Genomic DNA, 21371 nt, shown 5'->3' with positions numbered 1-21371 from the left:
GTGAAAATCACCTTATTCAATGTCATTTCCCGACAAAGCTGTACCTGAAAATTAAGGCTTTAAATTAAAACTGTAATTTTTAAAATATAAAATGTATAGTATAATTAATTCTACAGTTAGATTTTTATTGCAAACTACTTTTACCACTTAAAAGCACCTTGTCTGGTTCTTGGTATTGGATTCCACTCAGGTACATTTTTCACTATAGCTTCAACAGCCTGTCCTGCTGCAATGCGGGTATCCCAATTTGTACTCCTTAAATATATCAACACCTTAAAAAATTAAAAGATACAACAGTTACTCCAAAAAATATTGTTTGTTCAAGGTAGCCAGAACAGAGAAATACAAATTTACTTGTTGTTAATTTATAGTTTAGTACTTGGGCTTTATATATAAATTATAGATATATATGTGAATACATATAAATACATACACCTTGGAATTACTGTTTACAAGATTCTATCATTCACAGGAAATATCACTACACCTTAAAAAAGGGAAACAGGAAACTTTTATTTAAAAAATAGTTAAGCGTTGGGGCACCTGGGTGGCTCAGTCGGTTAAGCATCCAACTTCAGCTCAAGTCATGATCTTGCAGTTTGTGAGTGCGAGCCCCGCATTGGGCTCTGGGCTGGAAGCTCAGAGCCTGGAGCCGGCTTCGGATTCTGTGTCTCCCTCCCTCTCTGCCCCTCCCCCGCTCACACTCCGTGTCTCTCTCAAAAATAAACATTAAAAAAAATAAATACTTAAGTGCATTTAAAAAATAACCTAGCTTTTAACATACTAAAAAGTACAATATGTATTTTCATGACGTCCCATTACTTATTGCAAAGAGTTAAAAAACTAGTATAAAGAATAAGGGAGCCTGGGTAGCTCAGTCAATTAAGCATCTGACTCGATTTCAGCTCAGGTCATAATCTCACTGTTTGTAGGATGGAGCCCCATGTCAGGCTCTGCTCTGACAGAGCCTCCTTGAGATTCTCTCCCTCTCTCTCTGACCCTCCCCTGCTCATGCTCTCTGCCTCTCTCTCACAATAAACATTTTTTAAAAACTAGCAGAAAGAATAAATGAGTTCAGCAAGATTGGAAGTTATAAAATCAATATACAAAAATTAATTGTGGATGCCAGTGTAGCTCAGTCAGTTGAGCTTCCAACGTTTGATTTTGGCTCCTCAGGTCATGATCTCATACAGGTCACAATGTCACACTTCCTAGATCAAGCCCGGGGTCTGGAGTGTCTGGCTCTGGGGTGACAGCTCCAAGCCTGCTTGGGATTCTCTAGCTCCTTATCTTTCTGCCCCTCCCCCACTAGCGAGGGCATACACTCTGTCTCTCAAAGTAAATAAACATTAAAAAAATGAATTGTATTGTAATACACTTTCAATAAACAACTTGAAAATAAAAATTTTTAAATCACATTGTTTTTTTTAACATTTATTTTTGAGACAGAGAGAGACAGAGCATGAACGAGGGAGGGTCAGAGAGAGAGAGGGAGACACAGAATCCGAAACAGGCTCCAGGCTCTGAGCTGTCAGCACAGAGCCAAACGCGGGGCTTGAACTCACGAACCGCGAGATCATGACCTGAGCCGAAGTTGGACGCTTAACCGACTAAGCCACCCAGGTGCCCCTGTTTTTTTTTTTTTTTTTTTTTAAAGAGAGAGTCTACCCGCACAAACTGGGGAGGGGCAGAGGGAGAGAGAAACTTAAGCAGGCTTCAGACTGAGCACGGAGCCCTGTTGGGGCTGTAGAGATCCCACAACCGTGAGATCATGCATGACCTGAGCCAAAATCAACAGTTGGACACTCAACTGACTGAGCCACGCAGGCCCATAAAAATAATAATAGCATCAAAAAGTATAAAATACTTAAAAATAAACTTAATCCTCAGATCAGTTTTCTAGGTGTGCAGGATGGTTTAGTGTTGGTCTGGCTGTATTTCATGGACACGAGACACACAAAAAACTTCCATGCTGTTCCGCCATCTTGGCTCCCTCCTTAAAAATAAACTTAAAATGCAAGACTCGTATACCGAACATTACCAAAAAATTCAAAATAGCATCAAAAGAAATTAAATAAAATATAAATACAGTCAACAGAAAAACACCTCATGTTCATGGATATAAAGATTTAATACTGTTGGGGCGCATGGGTGGCTCAGCTGGTTAAGCATCTGGCTCTTGACTGAAGTTCAGGTCATGATCTCATGGTTCATGAGTTCGAGCCCCACATCAAGGTTGACAACGCAGAGCCTGTTTGGGCTTCTCTTCCTCTCTCTCTGCCCCTACCTGGCTCATGAACACACGTGCTCTCTCAAAATAAATAAACTTAAAAAAAAAGAAAAAGATTTAATATTGTTAAGATAGTAATACTCCCTAAATTGATCTACTTATTCAACAAAATTCCTATCAAAATCCCAGCTGATATTTTTGCAGAAATGGGCAAGTTGATCCTAAAATTTATATGGAAATGCAAGGGACCCAGAATCACCAAAACAATCTTGAAAAAGAATAATAAAGTTGGTATATTCATACTTCTTGATCTCAAAACTTGCTACAAAGTGGTAGTAATCAAGACAGTGTGGTACTGGCAAAAGAACAGGTACACAGATCAATGGAAAAGAACTGAGAGTCTAAAAATAAAATTGTGTCTATGGTCAACTGACTTTTAAGAAGAATGCCAAGACAATACAATGGAGAAAGAATAGTTTTTTCCACAAATGGTGCTGGGGCAATAAAATGATGACTGTGAACACCTACCTTATCCCATACACAAAAATTAACTCAAAATGAGCCATAAATCTAAAAATAACAGCTAAAACTATACAATTCTTAGAAGAAAACACAGAGGTAAACCTTTGGGACCTTGGATCAGGCAAGATTTCTTAGATTGATCCCAAAAGCACAGAGATATGGAAAAAAAAAGGATAAATATGACTTCATCAATCTTAGTAACTTTTGTACTTCAAAGGATACATTTAAGAAAGTGAAAACACACACACAAAAAAAAAAAAAAAAAGAAAGAAAGAAAGAAAGAGAAAATACAACCACAGACTGGAAGAACATATTTGCAAATCAAATACCTGGTAAGGAGCTTGTATCCAAAATATATAAGGAACTCTTACAACTCAATATTAAAAGAACAAATATCCCACTTAAAAATGGGCAAAGGATCTAGGCAGTTCAGTCAGTTTATGGTCAATAAACACATAAAACAACATCACTGTCACCAGGAAAATGCAAGTCAAAACTATAATGACATATCATTTCACACTCACTAGTATGGAAATAATCAAAGTCAGTTAATAACAAGCACTGACCAGGATATAGAAAAATTACATCTCTCATAAACTGCTGTTAGGAATGTAAAACTATGGAGCCAGTTTGGAAAACAGTCTGGCAGGTCCCCAGAAAGTTAAACGTAGTTACTATATGATCCAGCAATTCTATTTGCAGGTATATACCCAAGAGAAATGAAAACATACACCCACACAAAAACTTGTATGTGAATTTTCACAGTAGCATTATTCATCAAAGGCCAAAAAATGGAAACAACCCAAATGTCCATCAACTGATGGACAGATAAATAAGATGTGATAGATCCATATAATATATTCATATCATATCCATACAATGGAATATTATTTGACAACAAAAATGGGGAAAAAAGGAATGAAGTAATGAGACACACTTCAATATGAAAGAATCTTAAAAATATTATTTTAAATGAAAGAAACCAGTCATGTTTATATAAAATATTCAGAATAGGCAAATCTATAGGCAGAAAGCAGATGAGGTTGCCTAGGGATGGGTATGGGAGGAGTACTAGAGAATGACTGCTAATGGGCATGAGGTTTCTTTTGGGGGAAATAAAAATATTTTAAAATTAGATTGTGGTGATGATTGCACATATCTAAAATCATTGAGGGGGAACCTGGCTGGCTCAGTCAGTGGATCTTGTAGGTCTTGGAGTTGTAAGTTCGACGCCTACACTGAGTATAGAGATTACTTAAAAATAAAATCTTTTTTTTTTTTTTTAACGTTTATTTATTTTTGAGACAGAGAGAGACACAGCATGAACGGGGGAGGGGCAGAGAGAGAGGGAGACACAGAATCGGAAGCAGGCTCCAGGCTCCGAGCCATCATCCCAGAGCCCGACACAGGGCTCGAACTCGCGGACCGCGAGATCGTGACCTGAGCCGAAGTCAGACACCTAACTGACCGAGCCACCCAGGCACCCCAAAAATAAAATCTTAAAAAAAGGTAAAATAATTGAATTGTGCACTTTACATGGGCAAATTGTATGGTATGTACGTTATATTTCAGTAAGTTTAAAAAACAAAATCAAAAGGCAACAGGAAAACAATGAGGGGAGAAAAAAAGAGGATAGGAGGTGAGAAGGTACTAAAGACAAACTTTGCCTCTTTTGGAATTATTTGATGACAGCCAGCAAGCCGGGACCTAAGTTAAGAAGACCAGAACTCACCTGGAAGGCTGGAAACCTTTTCTCAGTTCAGCACAAATTAGTTTTGCTCACTGTTTCCAGTTTCAGCTCATTCAGTCCTCAATCTCTTCCCTTGGGATGAGAAGAAATGGGTATACCTCTCTATCCCCCTACCTTACACATGAGTATAATGCATCTAATATGCATTCTTCTCCAGGGACACCTGGATGGCTCAGTCAGTTAAGCATCTGACTCTTGATTTCAGCCCAGGTCATGATCTTGTGGTTTGTAAGATTGAGCCCTACATCGGGCTCTGTGATGACGGTGCAGAGCCTGCTTGGGATTCTCTCTTTCCCTCTCTCTGCCCTTCCCCTGCTTGCATACACACTCTCTTGCAAAATAAATACACATTTTAGAAATTTAAAAAAAAAAACAAAACAAAACATGCATCCTTCTCCATTCTGAGAACATGGAGCCTGTGGATGTCAAACCACTGTCTCTTTGTCTACATACTGTTTAGAAAGTATTGATAATATCTAACTGGGAAATACACTGGAAAAGACAGTCACTGTCAGCCCTCATGATAGGAACTATGTAGTACAGATTTGTACATTCACAACAGCTTAGAACTCCTACTCATATGAATCAAAGAGAGACAGATGAGAATGAAAGGAGGGGGTAATACCAGCAGGAAGAGAGTTATCTTGGGATTTCTAATGTCTGGGCTATTATATTGCTCTCCCACCCTCCTCCCTACCCAAGCTCCCCAATACACAAAGCGCTCCTGTTTTTATTCTGCATGCCAGAGAATTATTAAGCACGTGGAATGTATTGCTTACTATCATACAGGCACACTTCTACAAGTCCACAGAGTTCAATAAATACACAGCCATTGCTTAGGGAAAGAATATAGGCTAGGATTATGAAAACATTGATCCATCAAAGCAGAAAGCCTCCACTTTCAAAACAGGTGATAACTAAAAATGTAATGACAGAGGCTCCTGGATGGCTCAGTCGGTTAAACATCTGACTTCCGCTCAGGTCATGATCTCACAGTTTGCGAGTTCAAGCCTCGCGTCGGGCTCTGTGCTATTGGTTCGGAGCCTGGAGCCTGCTTCAAATTGTGTCTCTTTATCTCTCTGCCCCTCCCCTGCTCACACTCTGTCTCTGTCTCCCAAAAAATGAATAAACGTTAAAAAAAATTTTTTTTAAATGTAATGACAACTTGCTTCTCATATATTTCAATCATTTCCCATGAGTACTCAATCATCTGAAGACAACTATAATTACTAGCTGTTAAAAACAGGTTAGACCACTAATGAACTAGATTAACAACTTAGCTCATTACCAAACTGGGTCAGATTAAAATTTGTGCCACAGGCAAAAAGTTCTATGTTGTCAAATCCCTTAGACAATTAAACCTGATACAAAAAAAAAAAAAAAGCCAAAATATTTTAAATCTTGTGACAAAAAGATGAAATTTAAAAAAATATTTGGAGACACAGTAAGATATTTAATGGACTCTGAAGACCACAAATGTGACTAAAATAAGACAATTTCTGGGGCACCTGGGTGGCTCAGTGGGTTAAGCATCCGACTTTGGCTCAGGTCATGATCTCACAGTTTGTGAGTTTGAGCCCTGCAATGGGCTCTGCACTGACAGCTTGGAGCCTGGAGCTGCTTCGGATTCTGTGTCTCCCTCTCTCTCTGCTCCTCCCCTGTGCCTACTCTGGGTCTCTCTCTCTCTGTCTCTCAAAAATAAACATTAAAATTTTAAATAAGTAAATAAATAAAAATAAGACAATTTCTATCATTATATTCCTACCCACAGATAAACTTCTACAATAGCATTATACTAAATGGAAAAAAAAAAGGGGGGTTCTTACTTTAGATAAAAGATTATTTAGTTCATGGGGATGAAGCTTTACCACTTCTCCAAGTTGCTGTGCAGCAGCTTTTCTTGTAACTGGAGTAGTGCCAGTATCCAGTAAGATAAAAAGACGGTCAAGCCTAAAATAACAAAAATATAATGATTATTCTGAAACATGTTTCCTCATAGGTGTAAGCTTGAGTCAACAAATGTATTGAGCATTTATGAAAGAAGACCTATTCTAGGGTTGCAGGAGAAATCTCTACACTCAAGGAACTTGCAATTGGGGGTAGGGTGAGAAGGAAGGCAAGTACACAAATAATTAGAATACAGTGTACAATAACACATATTCCAGAAAAGAAATGCAAAGTGCTTTGAGTGGGAACAGAGGAAGTAAATACTATATATCCCCAACTGTATAATATTGAAAAGGCTTCATAAAAGAAATAGTATATGGGATGGACTTTCATAGGTCAGCCATGAAGGTCTTGGTGCAAGAAAGAGATGGGACTAGAGCTCTATTTTAGGAAGATTAATCTGGCAGCAGTGTGAAGCATGAAATGTAATGGAAGAAAACTTTTAGAGAATTTTAGTCTAAAAGAGCAGACCTAAACTACGATCATGACTAGAAGCCTAGAAAGAAGTTGGGAGAGACACTGCAGAGGCAAAACATACATAGTGTAATAAGAATGTCAAGGAAATGAAAGATTTCTCAGACTCTGGATCTTAGAAAATGAAGAGGTCACTTAAAAAAATGGGAACTAGTAGAGGAAATATTGTGGGAAATGATGACAAGCTTACTAGTGGCGGGGACAGGATAGCTACAAGAAACCAAAAAAGATAGTTGGAATAGAGATGTGAAGTTCAGGAAAAATTGAGACTGCAGGTATATAGGTATATGAAGTCATGTGTGTAGAAGTGACAAATCTCTGAGGAAAGAGTTTCCAAAGGCATACAGCATACTGGCACAAATTCTAGAGTCACAACATCACAGTTCAAACTCCAGTTCTACCATTTAACCAATGACTAAAGCTTGGAATATCACAATGCCTTATACCTGGAACAGGTGAGGAGAAGTGGAACACTATGTTCTTGTGGTTTTGGGATACAGGAAAATCCTAAGGTTTTAGAAAGGAGAAAGGCCAAGTCACAAGTAATTACCACCAGCTGTCCACCTATCATATATAGGTCTAGCTTTCCTATCACACTACTAATCAGGCTCAGTAATGCAAAGTGAATGCCAGAGGTAATGAAAAGAGCCTCATACTTCATATTGGGAATAAATGGGTACTTTAAAAAAATACAGAGGATGGTAAAGTTATATCAACTGCCTAATCCTACACAAAGGGAAATTTAAAGAATACATTTTCAAATTTTATCTAATGAGAAAGAGAAAGCAAGTAAGGTCCCAAAGCTAACCATGAGCATTAAGCATCAATAAACTACAGTGAAGCTTGTATTTTACTTCTGGGATTACAGGTATTTTTCTTTCACAAAGAGCTAAAAAATTACACAACAAAGCTCTAAACGTCTTTTGTAAGATAAACCTATAAGGGGCAAATGAAATGGGCTGGATTGTTCTTTTCTTTTCTCTGGTAGTATTTATCAAACTAGCCAGTCACTAATAAGCACAGAATCATTATAACTAGTAAGAAATAGAACTAAAATCTTTTTCAGTCAAGAACAGTAAGGGTACCTTGAAAAGTTTTCAACTGCTTCAGAACAAAACACTAAGAGGTAAGGTTCAAATTTATAGTTAAGGGAATATAGAAAGGACAAATTTCAAGAAAAATATGTGAGGTAATAAAAAAGCCAGTGATAACAAAGAAAAACAGAAACACAACACAGTTTTTGCTTCTGATACAATGAATGGCACACAGAGTGATCATAAAGAAACTAATTTTTGTAAGACACACAAAAATGAACTTACTTTATATATACACCATGTATGGACACAATCCATCTGCTGAGACAATTATTCTCCTCATTAATTCAAGGCTGTCTAAATACTTGCCTTTACCCATTTATTCATCAGGTTTTGCTACAGATTTGGTGAACAGTGACTCAGAAATAGTGGGACAAAAGAATAGGAGAAAAAAAAATTTTGACAACTGGTGTTATTTAAAAAATTCTATGACTGTCACACCTAAATCCCTTCCCCATAAAATGATCTTCCCCCCATCCCACACATAACTCTCAGAATGCCCCTTAAGTTATTTTCATTTTTAAATCAAGTTGTGATATTAATGTTCATGAGAATCATCTCTGAGCCTCCACAACAAATACTTGCATGTTGCCATTACCATATGATTTTGTCAGTGAAATTTGCAAAAAGAGATTTCAAACATCTATGAACAACTTTCTGTAATTATCAAGACAAAAATTCATTTTAAATATTCTATATTAAGGAGTATCTGGCTAGCTTAGTTGGTAGGGCATGCGACTCTTGATCTCAGAGTTGTGAGTTAAAGCCTCACGTTAGGCATGGAACCTACTTAAAAAAAAAAATCTTTGTATATTATATGGTAGGCAAAATTATCAAAAATTAAGTAAGTTTTATTACAAAGAATGATTAGTCTTAGGTCAAATTTATGCTACTCTAAATGGACTTATATTTGTATATGCTGCATGTCTTTTTTGTAACAATACTGGGCTCTCTTATATGTGTACAGTTCATGTAGATTCAAGACTTTCCTGTAGAAAACTGTGGTAAAATGGAAAACAAACTAGACTGAAAGTTAGGAGACCTTTAGAAGTCTTATTGCTGTCACATGTTGGAGGATTCAGGGAAATTTACTTCATTTAACCTCTTATTTTGGAGGGTAAAACTAGATAATTTAGGCATATTTTAGTTTCACATCACTGTGGGGTTTTTTTTCCCTTTTTTCTTATGTAACGTAATATTTGTCATATCTCTGACTTATTTGATGTGAAGTTCCTTAGACCTCACCTCTGGAAAGATTTCAACTACTTCATTAATTCTTTTTCCAGGATGGAGATTCTGCTTTTTATGACCAAAAGCAAAGCTGGCTGCAAAATGAACACTGTAAGGAAGTGACAATACTACCCTGTTTATAAAGTTAAAAGAAAATGGACAGATTGTAACATTTTCCCCCATCATTTCCACCTTCCTCAAGACGCCATTACCATTCCTCATTCCTTAAAAAAGGAATGCACTACTTCACTGAGTAGATCTCTAGGCTTTGTAACAAATCTCAAGTTCTCCTCACTACCTCTAAAGATTGCTCGTTACCCTCATCCTATTTCAAATGGAAAGACAGTCCTCACTTCTCTTTAAGGTTTAGATATTGTCCCACTGTTTCCTTGATATCATCCTCTTCTAGCTTCAATCATCCTTTCTCTAATACCTTAAATCACTGCCTTATTAATCTATTCCCTTCTAGCTTTAAATATGCAAAAGTGTGTCTCTAAAGAGAAAATAAACGGCTTGCTCCTCATCTCCTAGTTTACTTTTTCTTTTTTCCTGCCACGCATCACAAACAAGTGTTTAAAATCACTTCTTTTAGGGATGCCTGGGTGGCTCAGTCGGTTAAGCGTCCAGCTCTTGATTTTGGCTCAGGTCATGATCTCGCTTCAGGCTCTGCACTGACAGCATGGAACCTGCTTGGGATTCTCTCTCTGCCTCTCCCCTGCTTGCACGTGCTCCTTCTCTTTCTCACGCACTCGAAATAAGTAAATAAAACATTTTAAGAAATCATTTCTTTCCTCACTATACACAATTTCATCCTTATCAGTCAAGTTTCTGTTCTTCTCTTCTACTAAAATAGCACACCTGATGGGTCACCAATAAACTTGTAAGCTCTAAATCCAATTTTTTTAAGCCCGATTTTCTTGACCTTTCTATAACATCTGATATCAGTAAGTACCCCATTTTTAAGACATTTTTCTTCCTGAGTTTTCACAACTTTATATTACCTTGTTTCCATCTGAATTCTCAATTTTTCCCCTGGTTTCCCTCTTATTGCTCTCCCATATTCAATCCTTAGCTCCTTACCCCACCAGTTTCTCCCTTAGGAAACTAGGTTATTTGTTTAAACTGTAACAAGGTACAAACAATCCCCAAAACTAGTCTATCTAGGAGCTCTAGTGCCACACTTCCAACTGCCTGGTGAGCATAACCCCCTCGTAACATGATCTTATTGCTACATTTATAGTACTCTTAAAGTACTCTTTGATCAAATTACTACCTTACCCTAGAACTGTCAATGGCTCACCCTTACCTATCAGACAGTAATCAAAATCAAAAAAGTATCTCCCAAACATGGGCCTTTTTGGTTTCCACAATTTCGTCTATATCATTTCTTCCACTTGGAATGTCTTTTTTTGGTTCAGTTCTTGAGCTAGCTACCACCCATCGAGACTTAAAATCCTTTACCCTTTTGAAACGATCTCAGACTACTGTATCACAGAGGTGAACTCCTGTAATCTACACAAATTCTCATCTTGAGTAGCCATTTTGGTATTTATTATGTTTTGTTTTATGGCACCTCTTACATTAATTTGTCACATGATGTCTTATGCTCGTTAGGCTTCACCTCCTTCAGTGATTCTTTTTGTCTCCCACAATACTTTGCATAGTGTCTCTGCAAAGTCTTTGCTTAGTATTCAAATATTTGCTTAGTTGGTATTTACTAAAATTAAAATTACAAAGAAAAGTACACATTTCTTAGGGCCAAGTTTAGGCACCATTTTTAAGCAAAAAAAAAATTGTGTGCTAAAAAAAAGGGGGGGGGGGAGGTGGTGCTATATTAGAATTTTTTTTGCTTCCTTTGAGAAATACCCTTGATCTGTAATACCTATATGAAAACAAGTTGTAAAAATAACAACTGATGCTAAGGTAATGCTTCAGTAAGTGGTAAGATCAGCACAGCAGTACTTCAGCATTCTGAACATCAAGGCAGTTATGCCTGCTCCAAATAGCAAGCTGAAAGAGACCATGAAATGGGTACTGTATTCCTTCAATAATCTCCATACTTTCTAAACTTTCCTTTAGTCCCCTCTACCCAGCTTCACTGGAACCACACTCCTGCCCAAAGACCTTCAACTCCTCTCTAACTAATGCTGATCCTCTCTCACATCCATATAGTTCCTCCTGCCTCTCCTTTCTGCAAAGCCTTTTATCCCAATGCCATGTCATGTAACTTCTGCTCTTCCATCAGCCAACTGTCCAGGGGGTAGTAGATCAGCTCACTCTCTCGTTTAATCCAGGCCTATTTATTCTCACATCTTCCACCTTGGTAGTAGCAAAGCTTGCCTCCCTGAATAGAGGAATGGGGATAAAAGAATGCTTCCTTGGGTTTTGTTTGTTTGTTTGTGGAGTTCTCCCTTCCTCTATCCAAAACAGCAGAATAAACACCACACAAAAGGAAGAACAAAGGGACGAGCAGACCAGGATCTGACAAGAGGGCAATATGATCTGTTACCCTGGGGTAGCCAGCTATGAGCAAGCAGGGTAAGCATCAGGGTCAGGACTCAATGGAAAAGGCTGGTATAGTGAACTGGTGGGGGAAGGAGAAGGGGCATGAGCCAGGGTCAGTACCATGTTGGAGGGCAGATAGGGCCCTTGGTGAGGGAGAGATGTGATGGAAGCTAAGTGGTCAGAAGAGAAAGGAAGTTAAAAGAAGGGCTAATTGAGGAAACACAGTACTTACACCAATACTTTTTGAGAGAGAGGGAGCGTGCAAGTGGGCAAGCAGGGGGCGGGGGCGGGGGGGAGGGAGAGGAGGAAGGAGAGAGAGAGAGAAGCAGGGCTTGTGTTCACCAGATTCGGGACTCAAACTCACAAACTGTGAGATCATGATCTAAGCAGAAGTGGATGCTTAACCGACTGAGCCACCCAGGAGCCCCACAACATTTCTTATGGCTAAACCTTCTCTTGCAGAATAGCTAGTAGGAGGGGAAATGCCATTCTTCATTCTTTGAAGGACAGACAGATGGAGCAGAAAGAAGTAATAGATGTCAAGCTGTATGAAAGGTACCAAAGACTGAAAAAATAAATAAAACATAAGGCAATTATATTTGACAATACCTACTGGTTATGAATTTACTGATAAGAAATCTGGCCCATTTTCAATTTGGACTTTAATTCAGAGAGAATTATACAAGACATGATTCATGTTTTGTTTACCAACCTGTGACTACAGGCAAGTGCTCTAAAGGCTGCCTAGAAAAAAGAAAGAGTACATGGAAGTTTGTAAAGGTTATTCAGGCAGGTGCAACCTAACCCCTCTTCTCTTCAGCTGTTTGCATAATGAAGTAAAGATATAAAAAGATATGGAAGAATATCATAGACATTTTGAACTATATCCTAGGTTACTACTTCATCACTCATTTATTAAACGAGTATATGCTGGGGCGCCTGGGTGGCTCAGTCGATTAAGCAGCCAACGTTAGCTCAGGTCATGATCTCACAGTCTGTGAGTTCAAACCCTGCATTGGGCTCTGTGCTGAAAGCTCAGAGCCTGGAGCCTGCTTGCTGACTCTGTGTCTCCCTCTCTCTCTGTCCCTCCCCTGCTTGCTCTCTGTCTCTGTCTCTCTCTCAAAAATAATAAACATTTAAAAAAATTATTTTAACAAATAAAAAAATAAAGAAGTATATGTTGTGTTCCCAACTCCTTGGTCATTTGAAGATTAAAGGGGGGAAGAAAAGGTATAGGCGCCTGGCTGGCTCAGTCAGTTGAGCATGCAACTCTTTTTTTTTCCCTCCCAATTCCGGAGGCTTTATTAAATGATTATTTCTTCAGTATGTCAGTTTTTTTGTTTATTTAGGGGCATGACATTGAGCCCAACTCAATCTTTTTTAACACTGTTTTTTACTAATTTAAATCCAAGTTAGTTAACATATAGTGTAATAATGATTTCAGGATTTCAGGATTAGAATTTAGTGATTCATCACTTACATATAACACCCAGTAGAGCATGCAACTCTTGATCTCGGCATTGTGAGTTGGAGACCCAAGTTGGGGGTAGAGATTACTTAAAAAAAAAAAAAAAAAAGGCAGGGGGTATAAAAATAACTTCTTCAATCTACTTCCAACCTCAATATTCTCAGAATTTAAATTAAGCATCTTTGAAAAATAGTATAAGGTCAACTAGGAGAATACCTCACCTTAACGAAGAGAATGATCAGTCAAGTCTGTCCAGTTTGTTACACATTTTCACATTTAACAAAAGTCCAGTAAAATTTAAAGCAAACTGTTCGAATTTTTTACTTTTCTGTGTGACTTAGGAAATAAGAAAGTAAATACCTGATATGAACACTGTATTATAAAGTCTCACATATTATTAAACAAGAAAGTTATGGTCAAAAGAAACAACTTCCAAGAAATTCTCTAGACCGCTGTTTTTAAATATATACCTTCTAGATCATAACGTGGGTAATCTGAAACTATGTTAATGGCATATTCTTTAAACAAGAAAGATTAGTTAAGACCACAGACAAAACTGAGAATCAATATGAAGATATGAAACCAAACCAAAGCCAGGTGGAAGGCCAGGTGCATGCTAGAATAAATTGCATTCCCCCACTACCACAGTAGAACATGAATTTCTTAAAATGGGGATTCCGTTTTTGTTCTGTTGTATTTCTAACACCTAGAACATAGAAAGCATTCCACAAATACTCATTAAATGAATGCTGAAAAAGTACAATCAAACTGAGTTATTTTCTCCAGGACATTTTTTTCTAACCTCCATTCTTGATCCATCCATCAAGCTACAGTCTTTTGCATTACTTTATCTTAAAGATAACATCTAGGTTCAATAAAACTATTCTAGACCCAGCAATGGCACTACTAGGTATTTATCCAAGGGAGACAGGTGTGCTGTTTCAAAGGGACACATGCACCCCAATGTTTATAGCAGCACTATCAACAATAGCCAAAGTATGGAATAAGCCCAAATGTCCATCAATGGATGAATGGATAAAGAAGATGTGGTATGTATATATGTATGTATGTATGTGTGTGTATATATACATATATATATGCATATATATATGCATATATATATATGTATATATATATACAAACACACACACACGCGTGCACACACATATACAATGAAGTATTACTCAGCAATCAAAAAGAATGCAATCTTGCCATTTGCAACTACGTGGATGGAACTGGAGGGTATTATGCTAAGTGAAATTAGTCAGTCAGAGAAAAACAAAAATCGTATGACTTCACTCATATGAGGACATCAAGAGACAAAGGGAAACAAAAATAATACAAAAAACAGGGAGGGGGACAAAACATAAGAGACTCATAAATATGGAGAACAAACTGAGGGTTACTGGAAGGGTTGTGGGAGGGGGGATGGGCTAAATGGGTAAGGGGCACTAAGGAATCTACTCCTGAAATCATTGTTGCACTATATGCTAATTTGGATGTAAATTTTAAAAATAATAATTTAAAAAATAAATGTAGGGGCGCCTGGGTGGCGCAGTCGGTTAAGCGTCCGACTTCAGCCAGGTCACGGTCTCGCGGTCTGTGAGTTCAAGCCCCGCGTCGGGCTCTGGGCTGATGGCTCGGAGCCTGGAGCCTGTTTCCGATTCTGTGTCTCCCTCTCTCTCTGCCCCTCCCCCGTTCATGCTCTGTCTCTCTCTGTCCCAAAAATAAAAAAAAAATAAAAAAAAAATTAAAAAAAAAAAAACGTTGAAAAAAAAAATAAATGTATTTGTATCAAAAACAAAAACAAAAATAAAAATTCCAAGATCCACAATTCCAATGGAAAAAAAAAAATAATAACATCTAGGTTCTTCAGAATGAATATGTTATTTTATAAGTTCATACAAAATTGTGCACTTTAATGGCTAAAACGGTGAATTTTATGTTACGTGTACTTTATCACAATTTAACAACAACAAAACCCTTTGAGGAATAAACCAAAGGAAACTATACAGATTGAAATGTAAAAGCTTCTATATACCTCTTCTCCCTCTCCTGGCTTTTTTGTCCCTAACTTTTTTTTAGTATGAAATATTTGACATATTGTAATTTACAACAGTTCCTTCTGTCAATCCTATAATGAATTGAAATTAGCAGTAATGGAGGAAAAGGACGAGCAAACACAAGAAACCTGTGCTGTCCTAGAGATCATGAGTATCATTTTAGCATCTTCTGTGTCAGTAGGAAGGATCCACTGGAACTTCCCCCACATTAAGAAACTTCCTTTTATTTGGCAGAACAGGACTGTTGAAACACGTTTCTCTGAAGTATCAGCAGTACAGAGAGAATTAACAAAACTGAGCAAAGTTCTGATCAAATGTAGTAATTTGTTTCTTCCATAAGAGGGTATGATCCCTTTTTTCCAGAAACTTCTCTGAACAGTGCATCATTTTCAAATGCAAAAATATGTCACAGACTTCAGATACAAATAATGTAGAGTCTAATAATGCAGGCAAATCATAATTACTGTCTAGACATTTTAGACATGACCTTTATAGTTTAGATCAATGAGGAAAAATTCTCTAAATTATATTTTTTAATTTATATGATCAAGGGAAAAATATGTTCATATTAGCTAGTCAAAGTACAAGGGTCAGTTCAACCAACTGTGGCATAAACTGGCAAAGGTATGATAAACAACCTTAAAAAAAAAATCCTGTAGTAACTTGTGGAAGGTAACATTAACGCCCACGGGTTCACCACCTTCTGTAATGAACATAAGTCTTAATTTCTCTAAGGTTGCCTTTACTGTTGATGGCCCAACCAAGTGATAAATGTTACTGGGAGAAAGGTTCACAAGGCAAAACAGCAGCATTCAAAGATTTAACAATTATTATTTCAGCTGTTGGCAAGCAACACTGAAAGCTGTAATGTATATTAATGTCTTTTTGCTGAGGTTGGTTTTGTGGGAGCAAGTAGCTCATGAATGAGCTTAGCTGACTTTCCAGCATTCACATCTTAACGGCAACATTGTTCTCAACTCCTACATTAAGAGTCTAAAGGAAGGGATGCCTGACTGGCTCAGTCAGAAGAACATGCAACTCTTGACCTTGGGGTGTCAGGGTCATGAGTTCAAGCCCCACAATGGTGTAGAGATTACTTAATAAAAACGTTTAAGAAAAGAGTCTAAAGGAGTCGTACATTTTTCAGTAATACTTCTCTGCATTTTACAGAGAACTTCAAATACTACAATTGTATTTGCATTTTTAGAGTATCAAAGCTTGTTTGCAAGACTTAACTCTCCCACAAATCAATAGTTGGCCATGTATTTGATAATTTTGCCACATTCTTACAATTCAATGTACAGTAAAACAAGGCCTTTATAAAACTGTAAGTAGGGTCTAAAAAATTTAATCACAAAGTACAAGGTTGTATTATATCGAATTTGCATTATACAAGACCACATTATCATAGAATTGTACTATATTATAAACTTTTCTGATAACATTATGTTTTTAAAATTATAATCCTGGCTGATATTCAAAGCTATGGTGAAAGTTTGTCCTCCTGGGGAAAAACTATAGCTAAACTACAAGGACTCACTGAAAAACACTGGAAATATTCTACTGTATACATAAACTATGGTAAAATCATGACAGCTATTAAAACAAGAAACAAAATCACTCATTCATTTAAAAAAAAAAAAAGTGTATAGGACACTAAGAGCCAGGCACTCTGCTGGGAATAGAAAGATCAGACATATTTCCTTCTCTCCAGAGTGCATGTAAATCCAAGCAGGGAGAATAATTAAACAATTACAAAATACGATATTATGACTGACAGAAGTACATATCGGTGCAAGTAACTCAGATGAAGTAAAACTAGAAAAAGCTTCCCTAAGTACATATAAGCTTAGACCCAAAAACCAAGGTTAGACTTGGGGTGGGGGGTAGGAAAGAAATGTTCCAGAATGAAAGAATGGGAGGTGAGAACACAGATTCAAAATGAAAGGGAAAGAAGAGGAGAGAGAGCAAGAGAGGGAGAGAGAGGGGGAGAGAGAGAGATGCAAGAGATACAGAGAACCTGATATAAGGTGATGAAGCTTTAAAAGGCGAAGCAGGAACCAGATCACAAAGAATCTATTTTGTACTCATGCTAAGGCACAAGAAAACAACTAAAAGGTTTTGAGCAGAAAAATGACAGTAAAATTTGCATATTAGCAATAATATAGCTGAAGTGAAGAATAAATTAGAGGGGCGCCTGGGTGGCTCTGTCGGTTAAGCGTCAACTTCGGTTCAGGTTATGATCTCGCGGTTCATGAAATCAAGCCCTACATCCGGCTCTGCACTGACAGCTTGGAGGCTGCTTGGGATTCACTCTCTCTCCCTCTTTCAAAAATAAATTTAAAAACTTAAAAAAAAAGTTACAAAAAAAAATTAGAGATGCCATGGGAGGCAGGAAGACAAGTGGCTGCTGTTGCAGGTGTCTTGGACTAGAGATGATGGTGGTAGGAGCAGGATTGTGGTAAATGGTATGGAAAGAAAGAAGACTGGCCAGAGAAAGATTGGAAAGATAGATTAACAGGATTGGATTTGGTGACTGGTTGGATGGGGGGAGAAATCGTTTATTATTCCCAGATTCCTGAACCTGGCAATTAGAGGGAATGATGGTACCAGCTAATCATTTCCCTTCTGCTGGAAATATTTACAAGGTCCTAAAAATATTACAGTGCAAAAAAATGTTTTAGATATGATTCTGGCAAATATGACTTTTACCTCTTGAGCTATCTTCCACCTATTCTGCATAAAATATCAAAATAAGTCTGTATTCTACAAGCACACACCAACAGGGGAAAAAGGAAATTTAATTAGTAAAGAAACATGCTTAGTGTACAAAGAAGGCCAGCTTGAAATTAAAGTTTGCTATTCAAAGTGAATCTGCAAATTAAAAAGGCAAGGACTGATGGTATCCCAAAACACAGACACAGTGTCTCAAAAGTTTCTTCCTTGAATGATCATATGACCAAAATATACACAGGAATAGCTTTTTCATACAACTAGGACAGGCTTTTTTCTCAAAATTTTTAAAAGTAGAATTTAACAGAATTTTAGCAAAGAATCTACATTAAAAAAGAGCACCACTCTTTGAAATCCAGTATCAAGAACAAAAGACAGCAGCTTTCAAAACCCATTCATTCAGAAATTTAGGTGCCCTAAACTTCTGTAAATAGATTAGCATAGGCCAAGCAGATTAGTCTCTTTTTAAATACTTTCCTTTTGTCTCTACAAAACTACATCCAATACTGTGAAAACGTGGTCCGCTCTAAGAGAAATTTCAAGAGCTACTCATCCTCTTAAACATTGTATCACCTGTTAAACAAATCTCATATTAAGTTGATGTATCTATGTATTTATAATGTATACATTTACATGGGCAGTAACAAATTAGAAGATACACCTTCCAGTACTTGCAAAAATTTTAAATGCCATTCTATTCTTTCAAGGCAATTTTATATATCCCAAAATAAGAATTTCCTCACACTGAATGGATTCAATTAATCTATGAAATAAAAATTAGATGCTCCATACTACAGGTACCTCGCAACCCCCTTAAATCAACTCCCAGGGACTTCTCCCACACACGATCTCATCAGTTATCTAGGGAGTCTGGGAGGGGTGGGTTCTTCTCTTCACTTGCAAAACAGACAGAGCTTGAGTATCTATGGTGTCAAGGAAGGTGTCCAATTAACTGTAAAAAAATGAATGAAAACTATTTGTTTTCTGAACTACCCTTGCTTCCTTTAGCCTAAGTGGTAGAAAGACCCAGTTCTCACGAAAGCTTACTTTATCAACTCTAGTGAATGTGGTGATTCCTGACTGCTACCACAGGGACTATCCCCCTACTTACACTTCCAAAACCAAACCTCTAACAAAGTTTTCCCACCATCCTATCATACTGAAGGAAAGGACTTTCCTCCCATAGCCTTAATAGCCTTACGTCTTATTGGTTGGTCTGCAGGTTTCCTAGTCTTTCCTGTTGATAGGCAACATTATTTTAAAATAATTTAAGATCTGTGATAACTTTCACGCCTTAGTTAAGAAAGACGGTGCTATCAGAATAACTTGCCAAAGATTCCTGACGGCTGAATGTTTGTTGAACAAAAGAATTATACCGTAAGAAAAAAGTCCTCATAAAGAACATATCCCTAAAGCCACAGATAACTTCTAACATAATTAGAAGTTCATTTAGACAACAGTAATTCAACGCTCCCAGACCTCGACAGTTATTACCAAGTTTTCCCATGAAATGGAGGTTAGGGATCTGCCTTAGAACACTAAGAGAGGTAACAGGCTCTAGAACTGAAAGAAGGAAGAGAAACCAGAGAAGAGAAGCATGGTGAGGAAAGAGAAACACTAGCTCTAACGTGGCACGGGGTCTATTCAACAAGAAAAAGACATTTTGAACCGATTTACGAGGAGTAACTCGAGCCCAAACCCTCGCAGACGTTGGGGCGAACTCCGAAGTCTGTGGAAGAAGGCGCCCGAGCCCAGTGACAATGGGAACCGACCCTATCTAGGAGTGGGGGCACCGAGAGGGGACCGTGCCTCGCCTGGGCCACCTTCCCGTCCGCTCGTCAGGAGCGAGACCCACCTGGAGACCGCCATGGCCGGGCGCCGGCGGTTCGGAGCTCCCCGCGAGCTACGCGCCGCGCCGCCGAGGCGCTAGTTTCCAGGGAGCAGAGCGGCGCAGGCCCAGGCCGCGGTCAGAAGGGAGCGGCCGGTGCGGCGCGGGGTGTCCCGCCGCGGGCCCTGGAACATCTGCCCCGCCGCCTGCCCGAACTCGTCCCCGCCGCGGCCGGGGAGCAAGGGTCTGAGGCGGCGGCGGAGGCGGCAGTCCTCCGACCCGCACGACTTCAAACCGGGGGCCCCCAGCCCCGCTCTTTGCTGACGCAGGCGTCGGCACGCCGGACTGAGCGTCAGCGCGCCGGAAGTGACGTCAGCTCACCGCCAGGGCCTTTGCTACGGAGGGTGAGGCCGAGGGGTGCGAGCAGTTTTTGCTTGCGGCATGCGCCTGGGAGAAAACGTTTGTGGTCATCTGTTTGTCGTTAGCGACGCAGGAAAGATAAATAAGGGTCCCCTTATTTCCTAGAAGGGAAAGAAGGAGATGTAGCCAAGGTTCTGGAAGTTCAAAAACTTGGTTTCTAATTCCTTTACTGCCCTCACCCTCATCCCACCAGATTGCTAGAGAACGCAGGATCCGAAAGACCTTGGGCATGATGCTCTGCTCCAGGTGGCGATGCCAGTGGGAGGGGTGAAAGCAATAAAGATCTGCAGTGGCACTTAGGACACGGCTCCGGTGTTTGCCATATTTGCCAGAAGTTCTGCGTAGCTATTGTAGGAAAGGTCTTCCGCCAACCATTTTGCCAAACCAAGTTTGACTTCTTACCTGTTTATGTTGTAGGTACCATAATTTTCTCAACCAGAGGTAAAAATTCCCAGCCCTCTTTTTTTTTTTTTTTTTGCTAATGTGGCTATTCACTCCCTTAGTTCGTTTTGATTTCAAACATTCTTCTGTCACTTAGTGCAGGTCCTTACCACCTTAAACTTGATTTTTATGATAGTGGCCAAAGTATTTCTCCAGCTTCTGTAGTCGAGCCCATCTTAGAGGCCACAAGCAGATGAATATTCAAAAACACTGCTTTTATCGTGTCACTCTGTATATAAAACTTGTCCATTGGCGTCTCATTACCTGAAGACTCTATGTCTCAACCCCTGAGTCTGGTTTTCATCTATAAAATGAAGCTAGTGAGAATTACTCTAGAAGGTTATGGAAATAAAATGAGGTCATGTATCTAGGGGAGCTTACAAGAAATTTGTAAACCACAAATTAGTATATTAAGGGGAAAGAAACTAACAAGTGCCTGCTATGTAGTAGGCATTTGGCATGCATTATCTCATAATTCCTAGGCCAACCCTGTAAAGTAAATTTTAATCTTGAATTTAGAGGTGAAGAAACTAACAGAAAGTTTAAATAATTTGCCCAAGATCCAAGTTAGTAATATTTACTGTCGTTCATTTATTCAACAAATATTTACTTGGCACCTGCTCTGTGTCAAGACACTTCACTAGGCACTGTTTGTACTGTTAGACA

At 38.5% G+C, this 21371-nt stretch overlaps 1 protein-coding gene across 2 annotated transcripts in view; it reads right to left on the bottom strand.

Annotated features, from left to right (window-relative positions):
• The window catches only part of BTAF1 (B-TFIID TATA-box binding protein associated factor 1), a 119350-nt gene extending 98971 nt beyond the window's left edge, over window positions 1-20379 (bottom strand). Inside the window, exons 1-3 of one of the 2 annotated variants that reach the window (XM_049645416.1) lie at window positions 19872-20379; window positions 6329-6452; window positions 158-272 (exon numbers count right to left, since the gene is read on the bottom strand). In XM_049645416.1, coding sequence (XP_049501373.1) covers window positions 158-272; window positions 6329-6452; window positions 19872-19885 — 253 coding nt within the window. In that variant the 5' untranslated portion in view covers window positions 19886-20379. The remainder of the gene's footprint in view (window positions 1-157; window positions 273-6328; window positions 6453-19871) is intronic. The other variant, XM_049645417.1, reaches the window with a different exon arrangement.
• Window positions 20380-21371: the final 992 nt, after the last annotated feature.

The sequence above is a fragment of the Panthera uncia genome, chromosome D2 (assembly GCF_023721935.1).
Source record: "Panthera uncia isolate 11264 chromosome D2, Puncia_PCG_1.0, whole genome shotgun sequence".
Classification (NCBI taxonomy): domain Eukaryota; kingdom Metazoa; phylum Chordata; class Mammalia; order Carnivora; family Felidae; genus Panthera; species Panthera uncia.
The sequence above is the reverse complement of the archived record's forward strand: the minus strand, read 5'-3'. Positions and strand labels throughout refer to the sequence as shown.